This window comes from Parasteatoda tepidariorum, chromosome 2 (genome assembly GCF_043381705.1).
Source record: "Parasteatoda tepidariorum isolate YZ-2023 chromosome 2, CAS_Ptep_4.0, whole genome shotgun sequence".
Taxonomy (NCBI): domain Eukaryota; kingdom Metazoa; phylum Arthropoda; class Arachnida; order Araneae; family Theridiidae; genus Parasteatoda; species Parasteatoda tepidariorum.
In genome coordinates, this window is record NC_092205.1 from 97,017,156 (window position 1) to 97,038,848 (window position 21,693).

Consider the following 21,693-nt stretch of genomic DNA (forward strand, 5'->3'; position numbering starts at 1 on the left):
ATGACATCATAATACTGTAATACCGTCCATAGATTTTTAAAGTAAAATATTACATCTGATAGAAACAATTTACAGCTATGTATTATTTTTTAAATGTTTCAGTTACAAAGAAATACTTTTTAATAATGAATTTATAAAATGATCTGCTTGCACTTGAAAATTATCTATTTAACTGTGCCCGTCGGCAGGCTTTCACTTGACATCAAAATTTCGCAGACACCCTGTTTTCATTTCCGTTTGCGAAAGTTTTGATGGATAGTTATTAAGTTCAATTACTTTTATTTATTACTTCTGAATGAAACAAAGCTGTAAAATATGATTCTGCTAGAAATAAACAACCGAATCATCGAAGATATTCTACGGCTCAAATTCAAAAATGGATTAGCTGGGTATATGTCTATATCTGTCTTACATTAAAATCCTTTTACTTATAAATTTATTATTTACTTTCTAAACTGCATTCCAACTATCAATGATCTGAAGCTTTCAATGCGAGTTCTTTAAAGTTCCATGGCGTTTATTATGTTTTTCCCTAAAATACTGCTCCTTGATTTTGAAACTATCAATTTCGTTATTTTTCAATTTATAAATTGTTTTCTGACATCCTGTGCTACTTGTAAAACATAATATTATTTACGCTGGCTATTAACGTTCACCGCTTTGAATAATATTATATTTCTGCTCGTTCGAACGAGAACTGTGTGTATGATAATCAAATAAGTGTCTGTATTAGTTATATTTGAATAAATATGGGTAGTTCTTACAACAACAAAGCGCACAATCAATGCCTATTTTTCTCTTATACTTAATATAATGTTAAGAGCAAAGAATATGATTATGGGGGGGGGTTACTTATTGGTATGTCATTTAAGTTGACACCAACTCAAAAGTTATGACTCATAGCCACTAAGGGCAAACCACTACAAAATTTTCTTTTAATTTTTGCAAGTTCAGAAACCTATCTGTGCCTTGATTATTTTAGTTGGCTCAAACAGCTATTGATATTGAAATTTACCCTTTGTGATATTAATTGGCAAATAGATGTAAAATTTTGTATTTTCTATGAATGAAACTAAACATCTATTAAGGCCCATAGTGAGCTACGTAATTAATGGACTTCAAGTTGTTATTGTCTATAATAGTAATAACTTGATCATATACACTTGAATAAAATTGAATGAACTGTTTTGATATATGACTAAATACATTTTGCTAAATTGTAGTGCAATGCATTCAATCTATCAATGATCTGAGATTTTTAATATATATTTCAAAGGTATTCATTTATGCTCATGCTAACTACAAGTACCAAGATAGCAAAAAGTTACGTTTTTAAAGAATATTTGTAAAAAAAATTGTATTTTGTTTTGTTGAGGGCAAGTAAGGTTGATTTCAAATTATGTCTCTCAGTCTAGTTTTATAATTTTGTCATTAGTTTGATTTTTAATATATAATTCGGAGGGATTAATTCATGCTCATGCCAACTATAAGTATCAACATGGCAATAAAATTACGTTTTTAAAAAATATTTATTAAAAAATATTGTATTTTGTTTTGTTGAGGGCAGGTAAAGTTGATTTCAAATTGCATCTCTCAAGTTAGTTTTGTAATTTTGTCTTTAGTTTCTCATGGGAGATATTTCCGTATCGTGATCTGTCTTGCCAATTTACCTAATAGATTTGCAAATTTTTTAAAAAAAAGGACAAGTAGATGTTTGACCTGGGTTGGTTTCAAGTTGGTCCCATTTTGTGATTTTTTTTTTAGTTACTCACAGCAGTGTTTTCATCATAGAAAAAAAATGGGTGAGAATTTCTCACCCTTTCTCAAAAACAGGGTGAGATTTCAGAAAGTTAAGTGAGATTTCTGAAAACTAAAAAAACACGAATAGACTTGAAATAAAAAATCATTTTTTTTATTACAATACATTTTTAACGTCTTCTATTTTTTAAAGCATTGAATATTCTTGCTGCATTATCATAGAAGCTTTTGCCTTTACTAGGTATTTGTCCATCTTACATTAGTGCATAAAAAATTTGAACGTCTTACATGAAAAAACCTTACCTACGGTAAACACGTGGTTGCAGAGAAATGTGTAATGAAAGGGGTTCAGTTGTGTTCTGTTGTTCGAAAAGGTTCTGAGCAATATTGGTAAATAGGGAAGCTAGATAACGGAGCAAATGTTGAAAATAATGAAAGATCCAGGAAGAAAAGTGAAACGGATTTTATTCTAAATAGCATAATTCGATGCTTCTTCCAAAATGCGAGATATTCGCAAATTTTGAGATTGATTTAGAACGCACAAATTTCTCGCAGTAATAATTTTTTAATGCGAGAAAAGAAAAAAATATGCGAGATTCTCGCGCTGTAGTGAAAACACTGCACAGGCTGCTGCCCGAAAGTCACCAAGATTTGGCGATTATTATGCCATAAATCACTATACGGAAATCTTCCCTTCTAGTGTGTTACTGCAGAGTTGTCATTAAAACTTGCTCGAAATATTTTTCATAAGGGCTCCTCTTTCTCATCTTGTATTATTTGTAAAGCATTTTATTATTTAAAGTAACTATTAAATAATAAGATTTAAATATTTTGACTATTATTAAACTTTTGTTCATTACATATGCTGTCATTTTTTGAGTGTGTACAATCCAAATTGTCTTTTTTTTATTGTATGTGTTTTTAATAAAAGGGTTCACAATCAGAGTAAACAAAGTCAAGTTGTGACAAGTATTTGTTCAAAATTATTGAAGAAGGAAACTTCATGACAGAATATTTTGTTTCATAGATTAAAATAAGTAATTGTAAGGTTATATTTATAGTAATCAATTATTAATGATTAAAATAAATATATTTAAATGCATTGTGAGTTATATCATTAATAAAATGTTAAATGGTGTTCTATGTAGGTATAATAACATTTTAAATATTCTTATAGTTCGCAAAAGTGGTTGATACCAATTTTTACTTTATCTCTTTGAATTTTTTTATTATTTGTGAATGTTAACTGGTTAAAACTGTTTGGTTTGCTGGAACTGTTTATACGAAGGAATCGCTCTTAAACTTTTGTTCTAATGGTTTGAATAACTTTTCTAATTATACTTATCATATAGTTTTGTTAATTTAAATCTAGAAATCTAAAATGAAATCCTATATTCTCTTAATAAAGATATCTTTTCATCCTTTTAATTTCAGATTGACCTTCAAGATATGATGAGATACAAGATATCTTGAAAATGGTCACGATAGTTCAATTAATTAAACAATAAGGTTCTTAATGTTATTTTTTTCTTTTTATTACCCTGAAAATTAATACTTGCATTAGAAACTTTTTGTACCCAATATTATAAAACTGGTACCTCAGAAAAGAAAAAAAATATTTTATAATATTTATTCCAATAATGATTGAGAAAAGAAGCATAATGTATATGAATTTTTACTTTTTCCAAATTTTCTCATGTGTGTTGTTATCAGAACTTTGTTATCTAGATGTTTCTAAACTAATATATTCATTTTTTTCCAGTAACAAACCTGAGTCTGTTGATGTAACTATTGCAGATTTTGATGGTGTTCTGTTTCACATTTCAAATTTAAATGGTGATAAAACAAAGATCAGAGTAAGTTATAAATACACATTTATTTAAATAATTTTGTGTACTCATTTATTTCAAGGAACTGTAAAGAAATATCAAACTGTGCTTATAATATTATTACTGAAGTTAATGGAGATACTTATTTAAGTGTGATATCAGATCTTTAATATATTTATATTGGTACTCAAGCTGTTGTGGCAGTACATTTTTTAAGGTCTTCTGAAACTGATAACTACTTTATTTTTTAATTATTAATTTACTTTTAATTTCAGGTAAGCATTTCTCTGAAATTTTATAGAGAATTGCAAGAGCATGGAGCAGATGAGGTAAAATAAATATTCTTACTTTTTTTTTTTTAATTACATGCTATTTTTTTATGATTTGATGAAGAATTTATAGTGAAGGATATTTAAAGAAATGTCCCCCACCCCTTATGTTTGTAAAACCTACTCATAAAGATAGATTATAGAATGTAACATTATAAAGCATTGTAATTGAAATGAGGGAAAAAATAGTAGAAGAGAAAATATTAGCGCCAAATAAGTATTATTTTATTAAAAAATACTTGAGCCCTGTTTAATTAATTTTTTGGTTGTAAATAAAATCTTACTCATGCAAAAAATAAACTTTAATATTTTAAAAATGATTAACTTGAATTATAGTTTTTTTGTGAGTCCAAAACACAGCCTTTTGGTGGAAATCACTGTAACAGAATTACTGAGATATTGTGGTAAAATGTTACAGATTTCTTGTAGAAATATTTTTTCATTTGGGAAACTTTTCAACGAACAATTTTTCATTTCAAAGTTTTGCAGAAACGAAAGTTTAAAAAAAAAATTCTTTTTGCTAATTTTTCAGAAAAATTTAAACCTTAGTTACAGAATTAAAAAAAGTGTTACTTACAAAAGTTTTACATATATTTAGGCATTTGTTTGTAAACACTTTGCATTTACTATTAAAAATCTTATTAGTGCTATAGGCTGGTTTTTTGCAAAAAGACAGAAAACACAGGGGTGGGACCTCTGGTCTTATGAATAAAGGGCTACAAACTTTTTCTGATTTAAGAATAATGTAAAATTTAAATTTTTTTCAGTTTTACGGTATCCATAACTAAGTATGGCCTTTTGGAGAAGTGGACTAGACCTGTAATATCGTCTATCTAATAAATTAAGGGAGGATTTGAAATTTTTTAAAATTGTTGTGGTATTCTTGCTTTATTTTTTGTTATTGGATATTATATATTTTCTTTTTGTAAACATTTGGCTTGAATTTTAATTCAATTTATTTAAAAAAAACTTTAAGGTTACAAACATACTTGATGATACTTTAGATTCATTTAAAATATTAAACTATTTTTTATATAAAATATCATTATTTTCTTTATGCCTAGAGCAGTGATTCTCAACCACTGTGCCGCGGCACTTGTGTGTGCCGCCAAATTTTTAAAATGTGTCGCCAAATATTAGAAATGATACAATAAAAATTAAAATGCTTTTTTTATTACGAGTAAAGTTTAAATTAAAGAAAAGTGTATATTATGTATAATATCATATTATATATATATACTTTTACAATTTTTCCGGGCTTTAACAGCGTGAAAATCTTTGTCATCGATTGTCTTGTCTCTGACAATCTCAAAATAAGTTAAAATAAGAAGGAAGCATTTAAATTTAAATTGTCTATGGCAATTTCAAAAAATGTTGAAATAAGTAGAAAATTTAATGACCATTAAAATTATTAATTAACNTGAGTGTTCCAAAACACAGCCTGTAACAGAATTACTGAGACATTGTGGTAAACATTGTGATTTCTTGTAGAAAGATTTTTTCATTTGGGAAACATTTCAATGATCAATTTTTCACTTCAAAGTTTTGCAGAAACGAAAGTTTAAAAAATAAAAAAAAGAAGTCTTTTTACTAATTTCCCAGAAAATTTAAACCATAATTACAGAATTAAAAAAAGTTTTGCATATATTTAGGCATTTGTTTATAAACACTTTGCATATACTATTTGCATTACTATTAAAAATCTTATTAGTGCTATATGCTGGTTTTTTGCAAAAAGACAGAAAACACAGGGGTGAGACCTCTGGTCTTATAAATAAGGGGCTACAAACTTTTTTTGATTTTGGAATAATATAAAAGTTTAAATTTGTTTCAGTTTTACGGTATCCATAACTAAGTATGGTCCTTCTGGAGAATGTGGACTAGGCCTATAATATCGCTTATCTAATAAATTAAGGGGCTTTAGGTACCTTTTTTGTTATTGTATATTATATATTTTCTTTTTGTAAACATTTGGCTGGAATTTTAATTCAATTTATTTAAAAAGCTTTAAGGTTACAAACATACTTTATGATACTTTAGATTCATTTAAAGTATTCAACAATTTTTTATCTAAAATATCATTATTTTCTTTACACCTAGAAGATTGAAGAGAATTAAAGTCTGTCTTAAAATATTAAAAAAAAAAATCTTTACTAAAATTATTAAAAAATGAATTTTAAAAAAGCTAATTGTGTGCTATTAGAATGTTATGAAGTTTTACCAAAAATGGTTTTTTAACAATGTTTTAAAATTTGAGATTATTTTCTTTCTCAACTAAAGAAATGCTTTTAGAATATTGAGAAGAAAAAAATTGGAGTTAAATTATTTTTAACACTGAAAAGTCTTTAATTTTCCATGTGTCTGAATTGCATTGTTAGATTTTCGATGTTTTCCTAGACTTTTAATTTTGTTTTTGTTGGTCCTTAAATTGCTACACATATCTGTTTAAAACTGCTGTACTTTGTTTTTGTATTAACCTTGTATTAATAATTCTTTTTTCAGTTGCTGAGGAGAGAATATGGTTCTTTACTAACAGCTCCAGAAGAAGGTACCTTTTAACAACATAATGTGTGATTGCATATAAATTTATGCTCTGCTTAAAAATCGGATATTGAAATCTATTTTCTTATGACAGTGTTCATTCTAGAACTTAAGAAGGGCAGGGCGCCTCCCTTTCCCTAAAAAGGGGCAATGTTCACAAATGTTTGCTTAACTTTTAAGACTGAAAATATGTGTAAAGTTTTTAATTTTATCATTAAAAAAATCTTTTTTTTTAAATAAAATTAGTTTAAATTGAAAATAATTCCTTTTAAATTTGCACATTCTATAAATTAGCTTTAAAATGAGTAATTCTCTAATTTTGAAAATGTTGCACGCCGTAATAATATCTTATTAAAAATATTGACATTTTAAAAATTATAAGTAACTGTAATAACTGCTGAAAAAGAGAGAAAAAATTAATGTTGACTTATGCTGGAATTGTTGTGAATCAAGCACATAAAAAAAGTTATTACTAAAAAATTGAATTCGTTAGCCACAGCACATTATTACATCAGAATATAAAAAAAGCCATGAGGAAATAGTCAAGAAACGACAGTCAGCTGTCGAAACAACTATCTATATAAGACGTGGATTAATAATAAAATCTATCTAAATTGAGCTTGTCAAAGCGTCACTCCTTAAGTCGAAAAACTTGCTTGGCTTGTAATAAAATTATATAAAAATTATCAGAATAAGAAAAAACAAGTCGAAATTGACGGAAACAACTTAGAATTATAAGTGATAATTCGAATTTTTTAGTTGTATTAAATCTTATAAAAATATTGGAGAAAGTAAAAAAGATAGGCAAAAAGGCAAAAAAAAATTATAAATAACTGCCGAAAAAATTATTTAGTATTATAGAATCGAATCGACGCAAACTTTCTGCATGGCGCAATATAATCTTTCGATGGGAAATTACAATGGAATCACCCCAAATTGAACTCCGTAATGACATTGTATTAAAAATATCATATTTTGTAAAAATCATGTGAAAGGAAACAATAAAATGATTTAAAAAAACACACAAAAAAACTTTTTTTAAATGACAGGAAATTGAGATTGAAATTTCACGAATAGAACGCATCAAATAGTGATTACTCATATTTAAATTTTGAACATCCTATTAAACATGTCAGTATTTAAAAAACTCACATAAGGATAGGAAAAAATAATTAATAACTTCTGTAAAAGCCATGATCAATAACTGAAATTACGATCAAACATCAAAATGTGATAATGCAAGTTTTAAATTTGCACCTCCTAACAATATTGTATTAAAAATATTGAATTTGAAAAAGGCTGAAAAAATTATAGCTTTCAAACAAATTATCATCAAACGACATGAAATTAGGATGAAATAGTCACAAATCGCATGCATTAAATAGTAATAACTCAAATTTGAATTTAGAACGTCTTAATAACATCACATTAAAAATATCCTGTTTGAAACCGATATTTGATTTGACCATGTGAAAAGGGCCGATAAAAGGATTAACCACGGCCAAAACATTTTTTATAACTGTCGGAAAAACAATCAGAAAACCACATGGATTTACCAAAAAATCATCTTGACCTTTCCCACCCTCTTTAATAAGTCAGGGTACTTAATCAGCTTCCTAGGGCATTCTGGATTGAAATTTTTAATCAAAGGACAAACAAGTCCACCCCATAAACCCCACCTAGAATGAACCCTGTTCATCATGCTAAACATTAGTTATTTGTAGTATTCTGAATTAAATTATTTTAAATACATAAATTTCTCGTCATTTCTTTGTTGTGTCAATTTTGCTAATATTTCTCTTTCTTGCATAATGCAACAGAGTAAAAAATTAATAATGCATTTGTATACCTTATGAAAACTATTTCTATTTGAAAAGAGAGGAAGCAGATATAATGTTTTAGATTTAAAGTTTTCTGAGAAATGAGGAAAAATATGTGTTATAATTTCAAAAACACTTATTTAAAAGATGTGCCAAACTTGAATCTTTGAAATTAATAATTAAAAAGAGTAACTATTTGTGATTCTCAGAAAAATGTTTTTTTCGCATAAAGTTTATAAATTCAAGTAGAATGAAAAAATTGTTAAGAACTATTTATTTGTTTAAAAAATAGAAATTGTTATTATAATTTTTCATCTCAACCTGGACGCTGTACAATTTTTATTTAAATATTGTTATATTACAAAATGTGTAATTGCATACATATTTTATTTATTTATTTTTTCATTTCTTTTACTTTAAAAATTTCTGGAACTGTTATTTTCCTGTTAATGTCAAAATGAGTAATCTTTCTCCTTCTATATTTACCTAAAATTTAATGCTTAAATGTTTAAGAGAAAGGCTTGAAATAAAATCTTTTACTTCACTCTGAATAAGATAACATTAATTTTAAGAATGAATTTTATAGGTGTTTTACATGTGCCTATTTAAACCTTCCTTGATAAACTTAACACAAAACTTATTAAGTGAGCGCTACGGAATTGTATGTCAGTCATAGAAAGGACTTTGATTTACTGCTTTAATGTCTAATGCGGTTTATCTCAAGGTTTTTACTCCCGTGACTTCTCTAATAAAGAAAAGAAAAGAAAAATGAATACTTTGCGAACTACAGGCCAAAAATTGTTTTTTAAAAAAAACTGAAGGCTATTATTTCTTAAAAAATTTCTGTTAGCAACATCATACCTTTATGTAAGTTGCTTCTCATCTGTGCTGGTCTTAAGAACTAAATGCTGGAATCGTCTAATATTGCTTTCTAGCAATCTGTCTCTGTTTAGCCATGTATGGGTAAACTTTTAATTAGAAAACAAACTAAATCATCCATTATTTATTTAGATAATAAGGCAAAATTTAATCAGTAATGGAACAATAACAAACTGTAATTCTTTTATGTATTTAGCATTTGTTTTTATGTATTTAAATGTGTTTTTGTTTTAACCCCACCCCCTCCCANCCCCCCCCCCCCCCCAGATTTGTCTATGCCAGTGTTCCCCAACCTCTTTATCACCACGGACCTGTCAACGTTTGATAATTTTACAGCGACCCACTGGGGGGGGGGGTAGAGGAGGACGTTGATTGTCTATATTTTTGATTATTTTGATTTATTAATTTCAATTTAATTTTATTTAAACATGATTTCAAAATAAAATACTATAACACCGAAAAATAAATACAAAGTGATTTAACATTTAAACTTACTAGAACGTCAAATCAATGAGAACCCTGAGCTTTCTTCGCAATGAGACGTTTCCATCTGGGGGTAATCGGAGACAATGACAGCCAAAGTGTGCTGCTTACGTCCAGTTTATTCCGTTGCTTTGTTTTGGTTGCTGTCCCCTTTTTTTAAATAAATAAAATTTTAATGGAACACAGATATTTTTAATTTGGGGATAAACCAAGGAATTTAAATTCAGTTTCAATGAAATGGGCGGCCCGGTACCATTTGATCCACGGACCGGTACCGGTCCGCGGACCGGGGGTTGGAGAACACTGGTCTATGCAACCCCTGGGTTAAGAAGTGCTTGTCTAATGTAATGCAGAATTTAAAATTAAAAGATTTAGAAATATAAAAATTAAGTACCCATTAATAATATCTTCTACAAGTTATTGGTAATACTAATCCCTGAAAATTCTTAATGACTTTTAAATCATTAAATTGCCTATTAACTTCTTGCTTGTGCTACCTTTGAACAACAGAGTTAAAAAATTATGAAAGTAATGCAATTTTCAACAGCCGGTTTCTTTTCTTCAGAATTCTTTTTTTTTTATGTGCTTGCTTTTTTTTTTAATAAAAATGCTAGTACATAAAAAAAGAATACTATACATAGAAGAATATTATAAGAAAGAATGTATACATTTAAATTAAATAATATTATATTTTAAAAGTATATATAATTAATACGCATGTTGTGTTAATTCATCTAATTTAGGGTATAATGTAACACTATTATTTGACTTGGAAAACGTTCCTGATCCACTTGAAGAGATGATCATGAAAGCTGGTCTTTTAAAAAGGAATTGTTTTGCCTCAGTATTTGAGAAATATTTTGAATTCCAAGAAAGAGGTGAGGAAGGTCATAAAAGAGCCGTCATCCACTACAGAGACGACGAGACCCTGTAAGTTATTACTTAAATACTTTAAAAGGAAATGTGAAATAATTTAGATGGTGAATATTAATTGTATAATTTTTATTTGTATTTAAGGTATGTTGAAGCAAAATCAGACCGAGTTACTGTGGTTTTCAGTACAATATTTAAAGATGAGGATGATATTATAATTGGGAAAGTATTTATGCAGGTAAAACTTACAAATCTATATTTTGCTCACCTAACATTAGATGTAATCTTAAAATTTCTCAAACTTTAATTACAATTGTGAAACTTTCTGGAATTGTCAACTAAAATTTGGTCAATTTGAATAATTTTATTGTATTATTTCATAAAACTTTTTGTATATTAAATTATAAAAATTAGACTTTAAGGAATTAGATAATTTTTTTTATGTTTGTGAGTTGCTATTTGTTGCTCTTTGTCTCTTAAAAAGCTACATGTTTTAAATTTTTATGCAGTAAAAACTGATCTAAAGAGATCCTTTATTTTATGGAAATGTATTTTTGGTTCCTTGATTTAAGACGTCAAAGAAAAGATGTTAAATTTATTGAATTAAACAGAATCTTTTAAAGAAGAATCACTCATTTAAATTGTTTTTAAATTTCCTCTTAAAAATTAACTAATATTTTTGCTTCTAAAACAGTTTCCCTTATGAGTTGGGTTGATTGAATAAGACATACCTCATCAAGCAAACGACCTGTCACAGAAAGGTAAAACATTAATTGTTTAGAAGGTGCAACAGATAATCATTATCAGAATAGCCCCATACATTTAGCATTTCAGTTGAACATGTTTGAAGAAGAAAAGTGGGCAGTTAAAAGTTGTCCGGAAAAAATTGCACATCCAAAAACTTACAGCAATTTGCATTTTAAAAACTGATTCAGATATATTCCATATATTTTCTCAAACTGGATTGTTTGTTACAAACCAAGTGATAAACTGCATATAAATAAACAAAGGAAAACTTGTTAGTAAATAAATAATTTTGTTTTTCTTTTCTGTGCAATATTTAGCATGTATTTCTAGTTGGTATTTAAGGAAAAGTATTGTTTGTCATATCAGGTTTCATATCAGGTTTTAATTTTATTAGTGTGTTTTCATTAAATCGAAACTTAGATTTGAGGAGAAAAAATTTGCATGTCCATATGATTCTTTAAATTCTCAGTGAATTAATTTTGAGACTATTTAAATCCACTTTTTAAAATTATTTAATAAAGAAAACTTGAATTCAGTTAAACATTTTACTTATTTTCATGAAGGAATATTAACTCATTAATACTGGTTATTTTTCAGGGCAATCATTCTATAAAAATTATCTATAACTAGATTTAAACTTTCAGTATTAATAAAATCATACTGCTAACTGTAAAAACTTTTAAATTTAAAAAGAGCAATTCTGATATTAAAAATAGTATGTTTTATTGCACTTAATATTAACATATTCCACTTTTATTCGTTTGACCTTGAATAAATAGTGTACATGGTGCGTAACGTTTTAAAAAGTGCTTCAATGTGCTTATTTTCAATTTTTAAAGACCCTTAAGAGTGCTTTTTTCATTGTTTTTTTTTTTTTTTTTTTTTTTTTTTTTTTTTTTTTTTTTTTTGAAAAAAAAAGAGCTTAATTTTCCCTTTTTGAAGCTGAGATTTATTTTTTTTCTTTACCAGGCCGATTTTCGCCATGTATTATGCAAAACTGCTTTTCACATTGTTCTATTTAATATTTTCACAATTCATTCAACCACAATCTATTTTGGTGTACCGTTGGTCCATAGCGTATGAAAGCTCCAATTATTTTACATGTTTGATTAAATACTTGCGAGTTTGCATGTGCGTCTACTGAGCTGGGTTTGATGAAATTCTTGCACTCTCAGATGCGACTCTGCTGCATTATGCAAGATATTCTCAATTTCAGGCTTCATTTTCCACCCTCTGATATCGAACCGAAATGATGGTTTTATGGTGGATAATATAATCAAGAAAAAGATTTGTCACAAACTAGTTATTTTAACAAGTCTTAAAAATTATTTTGCATTTTGTTAAAGTATATGGTGCTTAAAAATATTTTTTGAATACTTAAAAAGCTCTTAAGGTATCCGACTACCTTAAAAAAGAGGATTTTCACAAAAAATCACTTTTTTATTTTATTGCTTNTGATGATAATGATGGTATCGCAGGATATGTATACTGTTCCAAAAAATATTCTCTTTTTATCCTTTTTTTTTCTTTCCTGATAAATGTTATTCTGATATTTTCTTTGGCTCACTACAAAGCCTGTTATGTATTAAATTAGCTCAATTTAACTTATCTTTATTGTGCCCTTTAGCACAAAAAGTTCCTCAAACTTATCTCTTCGTTGTCGTTTGTGTTTGCTAATAAACCTTGCTTCTTCCCAAACAGATGTTCTAAATCCCCTGAGCTCACTCAAAATCAAATACTGAAGAGTCTGAAATCTAGGTTTCCCATCTTACTCTTTTTTTATCTGGCACCCATGTGAAAATCTAAGGACAAGATCAATTCAATTCTATCTCTAGTTAATCTGTTTTTTTAGTTATAGATTTTCATTTGGTAAAATTTAAAAAAAACGTTTTTGAAATTTTCCAATCATTACTCATAGCTGCCAACTGTACTGGATTTTCCAAAAGACTACCAGATTTTGTCAGTTTCTCCTGGTTTAATAAAAAATTTCCTGGTTTTTAGTTTTTGTAAACTTTAGAAAATTCCCTAAAATAGAGTATGTTTCTTTAAATCCCTATTAAAATACAATTTTTGCTCAGGTTATTGCTGGCTGTATATTTACATAAGTGTTATGAATACATAAAAAAGCGGGCCTCATTTATAAAAATCAGTTAACTATCTTTGATGAACTAAATACCTGTTACTGTTCAAAATTAAGAGTAAACATAATATTTCAAGTTCATTTAATGTTAATCATAACTGGAAAATATTGCAGTTTTTTTTACTTTGATGACTAAAGAAATCCCTAAAATTCCCTGTGCGTAAAATTTTTAGTATATTTTGTAAAAATTATCAAGAAATTTATATTTCGTAATGTCTGGATTTTCCCCTATCCATGTTGGCAGCTATGATTACTGAACTTCACTACTATGGACATACATATATTTAAAAGTATTCAACATACTAAACTAATGGTGCATAAACTTTTTTGGAATAGAGGCCCTGTTAAAAAAATTTATCTTTTAAAGGCTGCAATGAATTTAGTTTTTATTTCAATTGATTATAACTTAATTACTCATTATAATTATTATATATTATAAGAACAATATCTATTTGTCTTTAAAGACAAAGTACAACTAATTATATGATCTTAAAATATGTGTGTAGCATTAATGAATTAATAATTAAATTGAAGTTCTATACTCTTAGCATTCTTTAATGAAGCTAAGTTATAGCAGGTTTTCAATTTTCTCTGTGGAAAAATAAAATTTATGATACAAAACTTGTTTGCATGTGTAATTTTTAAATTCATAATACATTTCTTTTGAACATGTTTCTATTTAAAAGTTTCTTTAAATGTAAACGAAATGCCAAAAGGTTTAAATGTGTAAACATCTTGAGTTGTGCTTCTATATTTCAAGATTTTAATGATAAGTTTATTGAAAATGTTAATTGAAAAAAATTATAAAATTTCTTAATAATATATTATAAAATTTATATTATATTATAAAATTTCTTTTAAGATAAATTCTCATAAAAATTAAGAAAATTTAGTCACTGGTCCTAAAAAAGTATTACTAGTTTGCACACATTTTAGTTGGTCTATTTACTTGTTTACATTTAGTTTTTTGTTAAACTAAAGTTAATTTAAATTGGAAATTACAATACAAAGAATGTTTAATATTCATAATTTTATATATATCATTTTCAGAAAATGGCTTATAATTTATGAAACAATACATATTTTTTTCCTTCAGGAATTCAAAGAAGGTAGAAAAGCTAGTCATACAGCTCCTCAAGTTCTATTCAGTCATAAAGAACCTCCAATGGAGTTAGCTAATACTGATGCTAGAACTGGTGATAATATTGGATACATAACTTTTGGTAATCTATTTTCATTTTTTAGTTTATTTTAAGGCTGACATTTATTAATATCACAGAATTCAGAAATTGAAATAAATCTTTTCTGAAATGATTGATTCTTAAATAGACGAAATGGATGTCAGGAAGACTTATAAAATATTGTGAATTTGAACATAGAGAGGGGTGTTCCTTTTAAACTAAGTACTATTTTCAGCTCCTAAAAGTAAATGACAGAAAAGCATTATAATTTTAAAAGTAAAACTTAACTCAATTTGAATTTAAAACTAAAATTCTAAAAAATACTGAAAATTTTTTATCAGTTTTAAATTTTTGACACTTATTGTCTAAAGATTGTGCAAAATTTGAAAGGAATATATTAACGCTACTAAGATTTTCAGGAAAGTTAACAATATTAAATATTGATACAATTATCTGTTATGCCATTGTTTTGTTAAATTTTGAATTGTCAAAAAATGCTCAGGTATCAATATGATGCATTTACTAAAAATACATTTGATTCTTAATTTCGGAGTGACTAAGTTTTTTTTATCGATTATTTATTTGTTTTTATAAAAAATAAAAAAAATTATATTTTGAATTTCACATAATATTTTAAAAATGTCTTTTTTATTATTATTACTTATATTAGCAGGTTGTTTTAACATTCTTTCCTTTTCACAGTTCTTGTTTCAAGCTTATTCTTTTTTATGAAAGGATAGTTTTAATTTCTCTTTTCATATCTCATCATTGCCTGACTTGCAAAGTTTTAAAAAATTAAAATAACAATAAAAAAAATTTCTACTTTATTTGGTAATACATGTGCTCTCAGAAAAACAAAATTTTTTCTGAAAAAAAAGCAACAATTTTGTCTAAAGATGTTATAATACACTTTTGTATTGTAATAATTTTATTAGGGGTTCGATTTGGAAAAAAAATTGCCGATTCTTTGATCCAGTTATCTGTTTTTATTACTCACAATATAATTAAAACATGCATTAATAATAGTACACTAGCAATACTCTGTAACAAAAATGCTTCTATAAGAATTATTCTGTGCTTCTTAAATCTAAATACTTGAAAATAAATATTTTTAGCATACCCAGCAAAATAATTTACTGGACATAAATTACTGAATTATAGCTAAATATGTACACTAATATTCAGTCTATTATTATTATTAATTCCAGTTTAAGCAGAATATTTTTATTTTTTTACTTTTTATGACTTCCAAACACTTAAATAATCTCTGTTTTTTTTTTTTTTTTTTTTTTTTTTTTTTTTTTTTTTTTTTTTTTTTAAATCTACATAATTAAAAATAGTTTCTTTCTAACTGTACATAAAATGATGATAATGATGGTATCGCAGGATCCAATGAAATGATTGACAATAGAAAAGGTGAATGCTTCAAATGCATCAACCAGCTAATCAGAAATTATTGTTACTCTAATGAACCTTTTCAAATACAAGCTATAAATCTTTATGTAACCTAAAAATCGAATGGATTAACACTATTTTCCATTGTCTTAAGTGTATTTTTATTGGCCCAAAAATAATGTAGGATCCAATTTTCCCACATTCATTTCCATACATTTTTAATTCTAATCAGAATAAGTCATAAAAGTATTGTTTTTCTATAAAATGTTTTTGTTTTCCTAAATTTAAGATATTTACCAACAACATTAATTTTTCTTATTCTACTTTGCTTTTGATTTTGTTTGTTTTATAATGTAATTCTATGGCTTTACTTTAATAAGCTACATTTTAAGATTAACTTATTTAAATGGATGTCTAAATTTGTTAACCATTTTACAATTATTATTTTTTGATACAAAGTACATTGATATATTATTATAAATTACAGTTAAATAGATTAGTTAAATGATTTCAATTATCAGCTTGGTGCACAATTTGTAAATATATTAGCCTGTTTGGTAAGCAAAAATATTAAATTACTCGCGGTTGTGGGTAGTTTATTAATTACCCACAATTATGGTTGTGCACTCACCAAGTGTGTAATAACAACATACCTTAAATTTTAAATGTTTTTTAAGTAAAATTATTACTGTGGAAAAATAATTTATGTTCACTATTAATTCTTAATTATGAAACATAAGGGAAATGTTTGGAGATGAAAAATGGGTCACATGCATAAAACAGAATTCTTTTTTTTACATATATTTAAAGGGAATAATTTCAACGTTCCTAGGAAAAACTGAAAACCAGGAATCAAAAATTATTGCAAAGCAATAATCAGGGTAGTTGAGCAGCAGCAAACAGGAGGCTTAGCCTCATCTCATAGTTACTTATAATAATTTAGAAAAATTTTACTAAAAAAGTTATCTCATGATTTGATTGCCATTTTATTTTGCTTCATTTATCGTTAAAATTTCCTATTATAGGTATGTATTTTAGGATTTCTAAGTAAAAAAAAAAATTATGATTAAATACTGCTTCTCACATTTGAAATGAATAATCCTTAGGTTTGTTCTTTGTTACATTACTGTTAAAAATTGTAGTGAGTTTTTTTGATGGCTTCAATATTAAAGCCTTTTTTTTTACTACTACTTTTATACATTTACAGTATGTTATAGTACACATTGTTATCCATCTGTAACTAAGTGCTATATATTTGCAGTCCAGAGTAGCCGCCTCGTCCTCTCGAACGCAATATTTTCCCACTCCAACACTATATCACCATCTCATTGGAGATATTCCTAATTTACAACTTCGTTTAATTTTAAAGAATAATAAATTATTTTCAGTAAAATGTATCATAAATTAAAAAGTGCAACTATTTTCTTTTTCTTTAAGAGGTGCTATATTTTGACCACAATATTCAAGTAGTACACAGTCAAAAAGAGTTCCCTAATATAAATAAAAATTCACAACTTCTGTTATTGAATTTTTTTAATAACCATTATATTTCTAGTAGTTAATTTTTTTAAAAAATTCTTGATTGTTAATTATTTAATGGTTATAAATAAAAAAAAAACTTATTCATAATAGTGAATTTTTCTGATGACAACAATATTCAAGTAGTTTAGTCAAGTTATTTAAAAGACGCATATATTCTGTGTACTTATTGTTTTCAAATCTTTTGAAGACACTAGTTTAGTGTTTTAAAAAAGTTTAGCCTTATGAAGCTAAAAAGGGAATATGGCATTAAAAATTTTAAGCTGTCATTATCATATAGCACTCCCATCAATAAGAATTGAATCTGTAAAAGAATAGAGACATTAAAATTAATTTATATTGCATGAATTTTATTCTCAGTGTAATTAGTGTTTATGAATTATTAATTAAGAATTCAACTATTGCCTTGAAACATTAGAATCTGCGCTGAATTGTTTTAAAATTATTTCGTTTGCTTGTAAACATTGTTCATATTAGAAAGTTTTATTTAAATTTGTTTTATAATATTTCAGTTCTTTTTCCAAGACATACCAACAAAAAGGCCAGAGATAATACCATAAACCTTATTCATACTTTTAGAGATTATTTACATTACCACATCAAATGCTCAAAAGTAAGTATTTTTCAAATTAGTCATAGGGAAAAATATTTACTGTTTATTTTACTTGCATAAAAGCTTTATTCCCAAACTACATATTTTTCTGGGAACATATGTAGACTTTGTGGAAAACGTATAAATCTAATCGTATCTGATTTTTGCTGCCTGGGAAATGGATTTTGAGATTTGCATTAATTTTGCATCTGTTGATTCCCAAATAGCATCTTAAATTTAGTTAACTTGTTAAATTTAGTTTACGTGTGTTTCGTTAACATGTGTAGAGCTAATTAACGTTAGTTAAGTGTTAAATCTAGTTAACTACTGTAACGTGTTAAAATTAGTTAAAATCTACTTTAATTTTTATATTTAGAGAAAATTTGATGTTTTTGTTTAACAGGAAGTTCTGTTTTATCCCTTGAAAGTAATCTGTTTAAAAAATGCCACTATAGCATAATTGAGTTGAGAAACAAACATTTTATTCTTTGTTATATTTATTTTTAATTGTTTAAAAATGTTTGGTTCCAAACTAAAACAGAATAAAAGTATTATAATCTCAAGATTGGTACATAATTGTACAGTAGGGAACCGATATCTGGAACGGTCGGGACCATCGCTATTCCGGATAACTGATTTTTCCGGTTTTCTGAATCGCTACAAAAAGCCGTTTTTTTAATTGTTAAACCCAACTAAAAAAAAAAAAAAAAACAAATTGGAAATAATCTTAAAAAAACGATGAAGTAATACACTAATGATTATTTCCAAAATGATGGTAAGGTAAGCATGTTTAAAAAAAGAAAGAAAAATCGTAAAATCTTATGAGGAAGGAAAACATTTTTTTAAAAAACAGCGAGCAAATTTATCGAATTTCGTTCCGGTTTTTCAGTTTTCTGATTTCCGGATAACTGGTTCTGTACTGTATTTATTAATAAGAAATTCTATTTTTTTAACTATTTTATTTCATTATTTATCTTTTTTTATTTTCTTTAATTATTTGTTTATTTTTACTTCTATAGAAATCCAAGTCTACATAGAATACATTTAATTTTATAAATTTTAAGATTGAGATTTAAAAAAAATAGACTGGTACAAAAGGAATGGAAATAGCCCTTTTAGCTTTAACCACATATATTATGTACTTAATTATTCTTATGTACCTAAGTCACTTTTTTAGACACTTTATGTTATAAAAATTATTTACTGAAATGTATATATATTTTAAACTTAAATCCGACCCAAGTTAATCTGTATTTTTTGTAAGGATTTATTTAAATAATTAGAAAATGATTCCTCGTTTTGATATTCTTTATTTCTTTTATTTATAAAAACTTAAGTGATGGTTCTTAAAATAAAGAAGGAATAAAAAATTTTATTAGCCTATAAAGGAAGAAATTTATTAACCGGAAGATCACACGACTTTTTAATGTTGACTTTGTTTAGTATATTATAAATTCAATGTCTCATTAAATTTATTTGAATATGCGTATTCTAGAAAAAGAGTTGCTTATCTGTGTACTATTAACTTTAAAAAAAGCGGTGGCAACTCTTTGAACATAATATTTGTCGATACATATAATTCAGTTTCTTTTAACAAATATTGTAATTTTTAAAAACTTTACTCTCCAATTGCCATTACATTTATTCTATACACATTCTATTACGTCTGTAACAACTAGTTTTTTTATTTTCAAAAAATTTTCAGATTTATAAAAGTTTATAAAATTAAAATAAATGCAAATAATACTAAGATATAAATACATAAGTATTGAAACTACTTTACTTTTTTTTATATCAAGTTATATGCATTTAATGTCTGCAAATGTTATAGGCATAGTGATAAAATTGCTATATATTCTTTAGTTTCAATATTTTTAAAGTAGAATCCTATTTGATGGTAGAAAATATCTCTTTAATAGTAGAAAATAATTAATAATTATATTACTTCATGAGTTTGAAAATGAAAGAATTATTATATTTTCAGGCATACATTCATTCTCGTATGCGTGCCAAAACATCAGATTTCTTAAAAGTGTTAAATAGAGCCAGACCTGAACCAAAAACTGTAGAAAAGAAAACCATGAGGTAAGTCGCTTCAAACTTTTATTTCTTTAATACTATTGTAAGTCAGTTTTTGAATGATTTATCAGAAGGAGATGTAAAAATGCACTGTTTGCTGTGTTTTTCTTAATTAAAAAGGATTTTAATCTCACCAAATTTAAACTTCACTTATTACGAAGTTTATCATCAGATGGCACTGACAACTAGGAAAAGATAGTGAATAATGTTTTAAAAATGACCTCTTTTTCAGTTCCGGGAAGCAAAATTACTATTTCCTAGGCAAATATTTTTAATTTGCAGTTGTCTCACACGCTGTGAAAATCATTGCTTTAATTTTCACAGCACTTATGTATTTTACCACCGACTATTTTTGCCAGCATAGCACATAATTTCTTTTATCGACTTCCAAATTTATTTTCACATGGAACGTAATAAACTTCGTATAACTTATTGCACACAAAAAAATATATGTTAAGATATATGTGCCACATATATTTAGATTTGAGCCCCTTCTAAATTTGTTTCCCTATACACAAAATACAAAATAATGGAAACATTGCAGAAGGAAAAGCCATTTTTCTACTGCCTTATATAAATGCATTTAACTATGATTGTAGAGTACTAAATCAATATTGTTGCCAAACCAATGTTTTGCAACTGTGTTTTCACATTTGGTAAATATGGTCCATTGGATAATATGTAAATACTGTTTTCCCCATTCAGGGTAATTTGTAAGCAGTTTTGTGACCTGATAATCATAAATTTTCTCATTTTTTTCACTTAGTAACTAGAACTAAGTAAGCCATACATTTCTACATCTTCATTTTTTAAAAATATATTTCGAATTGGTAAAAAACTGATTTTATTTTTAATGTGCTTGCTCCACGTTGTTTTTTTTATTTTTAATAAACTGTTTTTGTTTTGTTGCAGCGGACGAACTTTTGTTCGGAACTAGTTTGGTGCTATTTGGACGAAATCAAATTATGAAAAATAACTTAACATTTCCAGTGAAAATTTTGGATTCTATGATGGAATTCTAATCATCATATTCGTTTTCAATTAAGGAATTTCTGTCACTTACTCATTGGTTACATTTTTTTTTTTTACTTAATGGTAGGCAGATGAGAGAATTTATAACTAACTTTTCATAAAGCATTTTTATTAAAATACGAAATGTGATCTACATTCTTCTGATTTTTAATCTTAATTTTTACTGTTATTTCCCATAAATATCCTGATGAATAAATTAGTTAATGTTTTACAACATTCTATGTAATTATGTAAGTTATTTGTATAATAAATACCTTACATTTCTGTTATGTGTTATTTTCTTAATATTTTCAATATTTGTTGTTTTGATTTTATTAGTCTTGTTGTTTGCCATGTTCTTTTATATTTTAACTAACTTATAATACGTTTGAAATAAAAATCAGCGGACCAAACCCTGCCAAAATACATATTCCTCTTGCTAATTGCTTCTCTAATTGAATCAAATTGCAAAAATATGAAAAAAGGGGGAAGAAAGC

The 21,693-nt window shown here is 26.5% G+C and overlaps 1 protein-coding gene across 1 annotated transcript; it reads left to right on the forward strand.

Moving 5' to 3' along the window:
* Positions 1-24: 24 nt before the first annotated feature.
* Positions 25-21,481, forward strand: LOC107451112 (Actin-related protein 2/3 complex, subunit 2). Its single transcript, XM_043050529.2, has 10 exons — positions 25-389; positions 3,521-3,614; positions 3,863-3,916; positions 6,419-6,464; positions 10,383-10,569; positions 10,657-10,750; positions 14,496-14,622; positions 18,027-18,127; positions 20,091-20,191; positions 21,098-21,481. The coding sequence occupies exons 1-10, from the start codon at positions 316-318 to the stop codon at positions 21,120-21,122; spliced, it is 903 nt and encodes a 300-aa protein (XP_042906463.1). The 5' UTR covers positions 25-315; the 3' UTR covers positions 21,123-21,481.
* Positions 21,482-21,693: the final 212 nt, after the last annotated feature.